Below are 12332 nucleotides of genomic sequence, written 5' to 3'. Positions count from 1 at the left end.
GTATCATGTCTTCAAAAACCAATGGAATGGTGTTCTATTAGCAATCATCTATCAAATTAGGAAATATTGATTTTTTTTTTTGGATGAATTGTTTTTTAGCCTTTTGATACGGTAAGAACAAGTCAAACTAAGTTTAAATTCAAAAATTTTTTTTTTTTGGGTTGTAATTTGTTGAAATTATTTGGCTTGAATTGTAAGTTGTATTAATCTTGTGAGACACTAACTACTAATTGGGTTATTTGATGTTTTATCATTTTTAGTCACTTATGAATTGATTAAGTTATTTTTAATATTTAGAGGTGGGGGAACGAAAACCTATGAACTTGCACAAACTTTTTACAAATTTAAAAATAGTAACCACTTAAACATGCTTTTGACTATAACCTGATCAAATCGTATAAGAACATGATACTAGAGAATCCAACCGTATAAGAACACGATACTAGAGTAGTAGAAGACTTAAACCTAATTATTGGCCGTAAGGTATTGAGTGGACACTTTTTTTTTTTTTTTTTTTCAATTTATTTCTAAAAACCTATTTTAGGAAAATTGAAATAGTAAGTTTATGACGTCCAATATTGAATCCTCAAACACCAATGCTATATCCTCTATTATATTTATACCTTTTGGGAATTGGGATGATATTGTTCTGGGGGATTGAAATGAAGAGTTCACCTCTCTTCGAACCCAAAATGCTATTCTTATAAAGCAATTAATTTCAAGCAGTAGACATCTTCATATTCATTCTAACCCTTGAAAATTCTTGATTTTCAAATGTAGGACAAAATTAGTGGTAAACTAGCTTTTTAGCCTCTTGCATTGGAACATCCCTGCTTCTTTATCTCTTCTTAGTAACATCCAGAAGTTGCTACCATAGAATCACACACCATAAAGCAGGGGAGTAAGAATTTCCTTTCTTTCATTTAAAAAAAAAAAAAAAAAAATTTCAAGGGATTCACCCCTGGACATGCTAGTTAGCAATAAATCTAGTGGCACAAAAAATTTTCACTGTTAATCATGCTATTATGATTGGTACAAAATAAATTTCATGTTAATGGTGGTGGGTTCATAAAAAGAAAATATATTTATTCTTTGCTACATTTAGAAAACAAAGTTGTAAAATTCTTCTTAATACTTCAACAACAAAGGCATCCACAATTAACCAGTTCTTAAAGAGAGAGAGAAGAATAAAACCTAGGAACAAGTCATTTACTTCTCATTCACATAGAAGGATAATACAAGACGCCATTGACTTTATTTATTAATTAACTTAGTCCGTAGATCTCCATTCTCAGGATCTCAGCCACTAAACTAAGCGTTTACTTCCTCACCTTTTTTTTTTTTCTTTAGTCCAAATAGTTTGCAGATACTTTTCTACTAAGCAACTATTGGAATATGTGACATGTTACAAAGAGACTAAAACACACCCAACTAGTAGTTTAACTTTAAGCACATTTTATGGCCACTCCAACCATTCCAAAGGCTCTTCATCCTCCTGGTGTTGAGGTTCTGCAGCTACAAACACATTGCCGAAGTAACTGTGGCCATCATCACTCCCATCATCCTCTGCAGGATAGTTGTCACTTGGGAAGTATGAATCACCAGTGTCCAAAATCTGTGGACCATCCTCATCTACCACAGCACTCCCACAACTTAGGCGGTCCTCAACCTTCACATTGAATTGGAGGGCTGAAACATTAGTGATATCCCCCGGAAGTTGCTCAGCTTTTTGAGCTGAAATATCTGCTCCAGCCACCCCTTTAGCTTGAAGTTTTTCATTTAAGGAAACCACCTGCAGTCCAATTGTCATATTATGCAAATCACATTACATAAACTTAGCAGCGACACAACATTTTTCACAGTAATTGGTGTGTAATAAAAGTAATGTCAGTGATGTAAAAATAACGTTACTTCAATCATAACATACAATCTTAGCATGTGAAAAATACTGACCCTGATATTCCTTTCATAAAAAACAAAAAACTAGCCACTGTTTTCATTTTGAACAAGTTTACCTGGTCATTCTTTTCATAAAGAATGAGCCTTAAAGGCATATATAAATAAAGCTACCAAAGTATATTCCTTTAGTCAATTTATAATTGCCTTTTAAAATCAAGGTGGGGTTTAGAACAGATGCTATAGTTGAAAACACATGTTTGTTTACAGGGCAGAATCTCATTGGCAGGACCCTCTTCAAGCAGGTTCCAATCATCTTTCTATTCTAGCTAAGGTTTCTCAATCACAAGATGGAGCTTTGATTAGGAAGGCATCGAAGTTGGCCAATAAACACAATTGTCCAAGTTCTGTTCCTCTAGCTTTCCATATGCTTGTAGATGGTTTTACAGACATTCAAATAGTATGTAATTGCTTTTATCCGTTAGTATTCTTCAAATTGAAGAGAAAACCCAAGTATAAGAATCAATTATAGGCAGTAATAATGATACCTATATGAAATTTAGATAATTTTACAGATCTCAAAGTATGCACAATGAATGATAAATAATTTTTTTTTTTTTTTTTTTTTTTTTTTTTTTTTTTTTTTTATTTTTAAAAAGTAAGCTTTATGCTGAGCATATATCTATGTATATACCTCAGATTTGAGCTTCTCATGCTCCTTGACAAGAGTGTCATAATTAGAGTAGAGTGAGTCATAAGAAGATTTGAGGACATCATAGTCCCTTTCGAGCTGCTTTGTCTTCCACCGTGCCCGGCGGTTCTGGAACCATACAGCCACCTGTCTTGGCTGCAGCCCCAGCTTCTTGGCCAGCTGGGTCTTTCGCTCTGGCTCCAGTTTGTTCTCTGTCTCAAAGCTCTTCTCCAGCAGATGCACCTTAACATGTTCATTCTCATAAAGTTAGCAAAGAATACTCACTAAATCACTCAGCTCATCCAATTAGCATATCTTCTCATTATTCAGTACTCAACTTTTTGACTACCTTCATTTATTTACCTCCTTGGCAACCAAATCCAGAATCAATTCTGAGTAGAGGGTTCTAAGATCCAATTACCTTATGCTTCTTCCTTCTTAACTAATACTATAATATTTTTTATCCTATATTCTTGACACAACTTTTACATGTCGACAAGAATGATCTTTAATCCCAAAAATATTTCACAAAAGTTGGTCAAATATAGGCCTCCTCAATCACATGACACACATATTTCAATTGCCTACGAAGTGAATGTGATGCGGATAAGGTTTGAGAACATAAGTGATATAACATAACATGCGTACATGTCATATCATAAAGGAATATAAGATCTTGGAAGAAAGTAGATACGTATAATAAGATCTCAAGCATATTGGGACTGATGGCGTGTCAGCTAAGATTACTATCCACAAACCTGCTCAGGGCTGAGGCGGCGCTTCTTCTCCGGCAACTGCTCGTCGTAATATTCCTCGTCGAACAGTTCATCCGGTGAGCCGAAAAAGGATCGCCTCTTTGAGCTTTCCTCCATGCTCATTATTGCTCTTCCTCCTTCCAACACAAACCCAAAATAAATAAATAAACCTAATTATTAGTATCATCAAAAAATAAAACATAACTAGTATAGGAAACAAATAAGAATTTTAGGTCTAATTTAACTGTTTAATTGTTCTTTACATGTTGAATTTTGAATGAAGAGGTTTTTTTTTTGGGATTTAAAGATATTTGAACTAACAAACTTTATAATTAGTATTTGTTTTATTATGAGAATCACAGATAGAAATATCAGGAATTTTGACTTTTTTTTTTTTTTTTTTCATTTTCCGGGACCAGAAAGAACACTATGATTTAGAATCCAAGGAAAAATACACAAAACATGTCCTAATCTACTTTTACGGTCTAAAATTCACTTCCTCGTACTTTCCTTAGCTTTCTTACTAACCAAACAGAAAGTCTAAAACAAACAAACAAACATGTGTAATAATAATTAATGAATTAAAAAAAAATACCTCGAAAAGTGTTATCACCATTCCCGAGGAACAACATGTTGCTGCCGCGGCAGGCGGAAGGGTCGAAGAAAAGGCGGCCGGATTCCATCATCCAATCCTGTGTTGACACGTGTGTTTTCCCCGACTAGTCACGGGCGCACACACAAAAAAGAGAGAGAAATTAAGAAGAAAAGAGCTTATTACGTAGGAAGGTATATCTACGTACTTACAAAGTTTGGTGTTTTTTTTTTTGGTGATGATGGATTTGGAGTAGGATGTTGTAGAATTTGGTTTTGGTTTTGTTTTTTTTTCAATATATATTATGTATGATATAGGATTAGAAGATCATAATCTTGTGACGGAAAAAACTGGTGCTCCAAAGCAACCTCGCCGGAGTCTCCAACGGGCATATACAAAATCCCATCACACCTGAGGCTCCTGTCTTCCCCAGCTCGTCTTGCTTGTCCAAGCCACTTGTGTTTCACTTTGTGGAGCTGGGAGTAGGGAGTGAGAGAGTTTAGTTTAAAGCTTTAGAAAGCAAAGAAAACAAAGCAAAAGGTCAAGGTTTTTGGCTTTGAAATATGGGGGGGTCAGAAAGATTGAGCTAGTGAGATGGAGAGGAAGAGAGTATAAGATATTTGGGTGGCCGGAAAGTGGAAACAGTGGTCACCGGAGCTCTTGAGATTCCGGTGAGGGAAGTGGGTTTGCTGTTGCACTCTTTTTTTTGGGTCACTTCTAGGTGTTTTTTGCAGCTAAAGTTGAGAGAGGTGAGCCTACCGGCTTTTATATTGGTTCTCTGGTTTTGAAATTGTGAAAATGCCCTCTTGATTCGAATTTCTTGGGTGAGTTTTTGGTAATTTTCAATGTAATTGCATCACAACATAACATCATCACATCATCCTACTCGTTTGTTAAACGGAGAATAGCCACAACTTTTGTTTACATATATGAGTTATTATTGAATAGTTTGGGATTATATTCCCTCCTTGAAGGAGGGAGTATACCTTCAAACTATACAATAATTTTTCACATCTTTGATTTGGTTAATTATGATTAATGAAAAAAATGTAATGGGTTCATATAAAAGTAATTAATAGTCACTTACAGTTTGTTATATTAAAGTCGTGACACAAAATTATGATTATAGGAAAACTTTTTACTAAATAAATGTTAAAATTAGAAAACATTTTTGTTTCTTTTCTTTTTTAGCTATTGATAAGAAAAGGTAATGTTCTCTAAGTTTTGTATGGATTCTCAAATTAAATTCAATCATGTGCTTATATTAATCAATTTAACACATTTCTATAAATACAATTAAATTTAATCATATGGTTTGTTGGTAAATACAATCACATAATTGAATTTAATAAAAAAACTAAGAAAACTAAGTTAAATTAATTAGATTCTAAAAAAAAGTTACATTAACTAAAGAATTATAATTAAGTTTTCCTCTAAAATAAATACAATATATTTTTATAGTTAAATCTAATTTTTAACACATATTTTCTATTTACTGAATCAATTATTTACCTATAAAAACTTACAATTTACATCTTCTAGTATTATAATAATATTAATTTGTCTTTTCTATTAACATCCATTAGGATCATGCTATTAACCCTAACAAAAATAACTTTATTTTGGATAGAAAGAAAAGAAAATTGACATTTTTAAGCGGGTTAATGACAAAAATGTGATGGGTCGTGACAGAAGGGCACATTGATATTATTTGTAATATTCAATGGTGTAAATTTCAAGTTTTGAAAGTTGAAAATATATAATCAAATTAGTTATTATCTATTATCTAATGAAATAATATTTAATTGAGGTTGTCTAAATATATATAATTAATAAGTTGATACATACAAACCTTTTTATTATTTATTATTAAATAATGGGAGGAGAGAGAATGTGAAATTTAAACCACAAGTATAGAACATTATAAAAAATATTATTACTGTTAGGCTATTATTTGAACCAAAATTTATCACCGTTGCACAAGTTGAAAAAAAGTTACAAAAGCTAATATTGGTTATATATAATTTTGAATTATAAATATTGAAATCTCTAATTATTAGCTTTTTATTTTCCTCTAGATTTTGTATTATTTAATATTTATTAGTATTATTTTTTTGAGAATCTCCTCTAGAAGACTAGAAGAGAATAGAAAGGAGATGGATCTGAGAATTGCATGGCTTGGGAGGGTAGGGCTTCTTGTGGGCAACACTAACTTGCGCCGCAGGTGACTGTCGCTCCTCAGAGACTTAGAGGGATGAATCTGGAACGTTAATTCAGTTTTGGATTTGAATTCTCAAATAAATAAATGGTTCCTAAAATTCGTGCCTAGGTGTTGTATGGGTCCCATGATTTGTTGGTGGAGATTTGTTTGATCCCAATAAGTCAACTTGTTGCCCATAGTGAACAGTTTTGATTCTTCTTCAGTTTTTATTTTATTGTTATTACTGCAGACTAATAAAATCATTTACCACCTACCATTCAATTTAATCCAGTTTTCTCTAATTTAATCCAATTTTAAGACATAAAGGAATGATTAATTCACAGAGAAACTCATTTGGGTGTATCATTTTATGTTCTTAGTTAAATATAAACTCGACTAGATGTCAATAACTATGAGAGTAATCCAATTTTCGTTTGATAATTTAATCCAATTTTAAGACATAAAGGAATAATCAATTCACAAATAAACTCATTTAGGTATATTATTTTATGTTTTAGCTAGATATAAACTCGATCATATGTCAATAATCATGAGAGTTTTCTAAATTTCTCTAATTTAATCTAATTTTAAAACATAAAGGAATGAAACATTCAAAAATTTGGGTGTATTATTTTATGTTTTAGCTAGATATAACCTCGACCAAATGTGAATAGCCTTTAGTGTAACTAGTAAGTTATCAGTGCGATGCACAGATAATTTTTTGATATTTTATGTAAGACGGTTTTAGATAATGTTGTATATATACTATAAAGAAAAAGTAAACTAAATTAGAATAAAGAAACATATACATTTTGATATATTAAAAATTAGTTTAGTAGTTTCACTGTATATTTGTAGCCTTCTTGAGGTAATATTAATTTTTTTAAGAATCATAAAACCAAAAATAAATGCAAAAGAGTAATGGGACCATGAAAATCAACTAATGTGTGTTGTATTCACATATTTCACACCATGAAATAAAAGTATGCCTAACTCTCTAATTGTCTTCCACTTATTGATAGTGCGACACTAAGATATGGTGTGGGCAAGTGTGTATGCATGTGTCTTATAGCTGATTTAAAATTAAACTATGGTAGAATATGACTTTATATTGCACACCAAATATTATCTCTACTTATATACCCAAAACAAAAACTATCCAACCAAATTATCTAAACCTAAATCATATTTAAACCCTAATTTAAAAAGAAAAAAGAAAAAAAATTACCCGTAGGGGGTTTGGCCTCTTGATGGTAGTGGGAGGCCAGTATAACAAAGGTGGTGACCTTTTAGATTCTTCTTTCTCTTTCTTTCAAATATTTTGTTTAGTTTTATGTCTTTTATTTTGGTAATATATAGTGAAATAGTGCATTTTATTTAACAATCCACAACACTTTTGTGTCTCTCTATTTCTCTTTAGGGTCTTATCTGGTTAGTTATTACTATTAGTTTTTACTATTTTATTTTATTTTTTTATAATAAAAAAAATACTAAAATAGTGGGTATACTAAAAGACATGAAAAATAAAGAAAGGTGTGGTATAAGGTTAGACAATAAAGAGATAATAGTAAAAATAAGTTAATGTGAACTTTTGGGTAACGGTAAAAAAAAGTTAAAGAAAGAAGCAAAAAAATGCTAAATGCAAAATTAGAACGCTACATGGTAGAACTTCATGCACTGCATAAGACTAATTTCAATGTAGAATTGCAAGAATTGAATTCAATGAATTGGGCAAATATTATTTGTCTTCACATTTTTTCAATATAAATCCCAATTTCCATTGGACTTAAAAATTAAACTTCCATAATTTTCTCACAATATCTTTGTTTTTCTTTCTGAGAGATTTTTTTTAATTTTCAAAATATTATGTTCGTCTTAAATATTTTGCTTAGATTTTATATATACGGTTTTACTTATGTAGCATTGTAATTTATTTAGGCTTATATATTCATATTATGTGCCAATTTATATTTTTGGTTTTCATTATGATGCGTATACTTGGTAAGGATCTATTTTTGGCTACTTTTAGTTCAATTAAAATTTCGAGGTTAAAATGTGATATTATTGCATCACTATGGCATTATTTTCTATTGCTGTATCATGAAATTCTAGAAGTTTTTATAGCTAATTGACATTTCTTGGTTGCATGAATTAGAGGAATTTTTCCCCCAATGTATTTAGTTTGAATATCCATCCGTATCAATTGAAATCATGCAAAGTTGTAAATGTATACAAATTCTTTGAATTTTATTCATACATTTCCCATGACTTGATTTATATTAGACAAATGTGGAGACAAATAATATTTGCCCAATTCATTAAATTCAACTCTTGCAATCACTACAACAAAATGTATTTTTAGCATTCATTAAATTCAACTCTTGCAATCACTACAACAAAATGTATTTTTAGCAACGAAAATTAGTGAGGAAATATTTTTCGTTGCTAAAAATACAGATTTAGCGACAAAATATAAATTTCGTCACTAATAATGAAAAAAAATGATAACATTTAGCGATGAAAAATAATTTTCATCGCTATGATGATCTGAAAAATGGGCGCCACAAGGAAAACTTTGTTGGGAACTTAATTAATCTATGGCAACAAAATATTTCATCGCTAAAAGTTGAAATTTTTAGTGACAAAATATTTCGTCACTGTAGGTATTGCTTTGGATAGTATTAGCGACGAAAATCATTTCGTCGCTATAAGGAAGAATTAGCGACGGAAAATAATCGTCGCTAAAAATAATCATGGTTTTTCATTTCATTGTTTTAGCGACGAAATCACAATTCGTCACTAAAAGTATGCTGTAGCAACGAAATCTGAATTCCGTCTCTAAAAATCTTGACAAAATTTGGGTTATTTAGTGACGAAATTGAACTTTGTCGCTAAATTTATGTTATAGTGATGAAATTAAATTCGTCACTAAAAGTGTAAAAAATCTTGATACCTTTTGCGACCAATAAGTAGGCAATAGCGATGAAAATATTTCGTCGCTAAAGATGTGACTAGAAATATGCTGCTTCAGTTTTTTTAGTCCGACCCTAGCTTTTTTTCATCAGCCGTTCACTCTCACTCTTTCTCTCTCTTCGTTGTTCACTCTTACTCTCTCGGTCTTTCCATCGTTCTCCGTCGAGTACTTAAGCCGCCACCACCGTTGTTGAGCCTCTAAGCCGCTGCCATTGTCGAGTCCCTTCGCTGCCATCAAGCTCCCTTTTCCCTAGCCACCGCTGTTCATCTCTCTTCCTTCACCACCGTTGTCTAGGTACTCTCTTTCTTTGTATCATTCTGCTCTTTTTTCATTTGTTTAAATTTTGTTTGGAAGTTGTCGAGAAACAAGGAGTTTTCTTTTGCTAAAACGAAGTTTGGTTTTCGATAAAACAGGATGAGAAAATTTGATATGATATTTATCTGATGCTTTTTCTTCACGTTATACATTTATAGTTTGCGTGAATATGTGATTGTGCTGTTTTTTTTTTTGGAAGAGCCGTGAAGGAGCCAACTAGGTTTATTTTAAATTTAGATATGGTTTTGTCTTTATGTGATTCACATGTATTGTGTGAATGCACATAAAGTGTTTGACGAAATGCTCTATTGGAATTCCCTTTGCTTCTTTAGAAAATTGATAAGGGAAACTGGATTTTGAGGTAGCTAAATGAAGTTAGCTCTTTTTAGTGTTGGGTTTCCTAGAAAGTAGATAAAAGTAAATGGCAAGAACAAAGTCAAGGTCGTCGTTTTTCCAAAGCCACCTCTTGCGTTGCTTCCTTGGGAATAACTTGGACTTTTTATTACCTTCAGAAATAGCAACATCTTTGCCATCTGAAGTCTTCTCAATAGCTACCTTATCACTAGCTGTTGTAGTAAACCTCCTAACAATCTCATTTCTCACCTTTGCCTTTGCACAAATACCTTCACCCAGCAAAGAATAAGCACAAGAAGGGGAAGCCAACACTCTTTGTTGCAAACTCTTCAAAGCCAAATGAGCCAAAGCCATTTTGGTGAGCTTTCTGCTTAATTCTTAAGTGTTAGGAATCTTGGTGAGAATTGTATAAAAGATTTCTGCAGGCCTTGAAGACATATAAGGACATCTTTTGTTAGTTCTAATTATATTATGCTACACTTTTTGTATTGTTATAAAATATCTTGAGTTATTGTATGTGTTGCAAACAATTATTGTATGGAAGGAGTTTGAATTAGATACTTAAGTTTTATTTTTTACTTGTGGAATGTATGGATATTTTTTTATAAATGTGTTGTTAAAATAATGTGTTATTCAAATGTGAGGTTTTAATAATGTAATGACAAGTTACAGGTTAATATAAAGCCATGAAAAAAATAAAAACAGAAAATAAGTTTTAGCGACGAATTTTTTCGTTACAAATATAGCAACAAAAAATTGTTTTAGTGACGAAATATTTCGTCGCTAAATGTAGCAAAATTTTGTAAGAAATGGTTTTAGTGACGAAAATTTTCATCGTTATATATGCCTGGATTTTCTTAAAAATAGTTTTAGTGATGAACTTTTTCGTCACTATATGTACCCGAACATAGTTTTAGTGACGAAATTATTTGTAACTAAATATGATTTAATAAACTAAGGTATTTTTAGTGACAAAATATTTTCGTTACTGAATAATAGTGTTTTTAGCGAGGAAAACATTTAGCGATGAAACGTTTTTGTCGCTAATTTTTTTTTTTTAAACAAATTGGACTTTTAGTGACGAAATTTTTCGTCGCCAAGACTTTTAGTGACAGGGTTTCAACGACAAAATGAGTTTCATCACTAAAAGTCCGATTTAGTCACTAAAGGTTCTTAGTGACGAAAAACTAGACTTTTAGTGATGAATTTTTTCGTCACTAAAAATACATTTTGTTGTAGTGAATTCTACATTGAAGTTAGTCTTATGCAGAAAATTGAAAAGTTTTTTTGATTCCTACATTTCCCATGACTTTTTAGATTCATCGCTATCAATTCAAAGCATGTAAAATTTTAAATGTATACAAATTCTTTGAATTTTATTATTACATTTCCCATGACTTTTTAAATCCATCCGTATCAATTCAAAGCACGTAAAGTTATAAATATATACAAAGTCTTTGAATTTTATTAATACATTGAAATAAATGCATTTGCCATTACTTAATAGTTTGAGATAAATGCTAAATTTAGATGAGGTGGAAGCCTAAATGAGAAGGATGTTATACAATATACCACTTGGCAGAACCTCATGCTTTCACACATGAGGTCTCTACTTTTATATATATTGATGAAAATTAAAATATCTCTCAGAAAGAAAAACAAAGATATTGTGAGAAAATTATGGAAGTTTAATTTTTAAGTCCAATGGAAATGAGGATTTATATTGGAAAAATGTGGAGACAAATAATATTTTCCCAATTCATTGAATTCAACTCTTGCAATTCTACATTGAAGTTAGTCTTATGCAGAAAATTGAAAAGTTTTTTTGATTCCTACATTTTCCATGATTTTTTAGATCCATCCATATCAATTCAAAGCATGTAAAGTTATAAATGTATACAAATTCTTTGAATTTTATTCCTAAAATTTCCATGACTTGATTTATATTAGACAATTGTGGAGACAAATAATATTTGCCTAATTCATTGAATTCAACTCTTGCAATTCTACATTGAAGTTAGTTTTATGCAGAAAATTGAAAAGTGTTTTTGATTCCTACATTTTCCATGGCTTTTTAGATCCATCCGTATCAATTCAAAGCATGTAAAGTTATAAATGTATACAAATTCTTTGAATTTTATTCCTACATTTCCCATGACTTGATTTATATTGGACAAATGTGGAGACAAATAATATTTGCGCAATTCATTGAATTCAACTCTTGCAATTCCACATTGAAATTAGTCTTATGTAGAAAATTGAAAAGTTTTTTTGATTCCTACATTTCCCATGACTTCTTAGATTCATCCCTATAGATTCAAAGCATGTAAAGTTATTGTAAGGGCGGCGTTTTGGTTTCTAAGCCCAAATGGTAGAAGGATTCAGGCCCAAAGAGGCCAACACAATAAATTTGTAAAGAGTAAACTTAAAAGCTAGGCTTCAATAGATCAGGCAACACGCACAGTGGATTAAAGATATTGAGAAAGCAAAGAAAGACAAGTTCTAAGCAAGGAAATCCTTCCTTGGCGAAGTCCAAAGAGAATGATTCTTGAATA

At 31.3% G+C, this 12332-nt stretch overlaps 1 protein-coding gene across 1 annotated transcript; it reads right to left on the bottom strand.

The window, feature by feature from the left end:
* Positions 1–1188: 1188 nt before the first annotated feature.
* On the bottom strand, positions 1189–4686 carry LOC126714908 (homeobox-leucine zipper protein HAT5). Its single transcript, XM_050415319.1, has 4 exons — positions 3938–4686; positions 3346–3479; positions 2591–2830; positions 1189–1792 (listed from the first exon to the last, which is right to left on the bottom strand). Exons 1-4 carry the CDS (start codon positions 4026–4028, stop codon positions 1457–1459), a joined length of 801 nt encoding a protein of 266 aa, XP_050271276.1. The 5' UTR covers positions 4029–4686; the 3' UTR covers positions 1189–1456.
* Between the last annotated feature and the right edge of the window lie 7646 nt (positions 4687–12332).

The sequence above is a fragment of the Quercus robur genome, chromosome 2 (assembly GCF_932294415.1).
Source record: "Quercus robur chromosome 2, dhQueRobu3.1, whole genome shotgun sequence".
Lineage (NCBI taxonomy): Eukaryota > Viridiplantae > Streptophyta > Magnoliopsida > Fagales > Fagaceae > Quercus > Quercus robur.
Note: the sequence above shows the minus strand (reverse complement) of the source record. Positions and strands in the feature narration are given on the sequence as shown.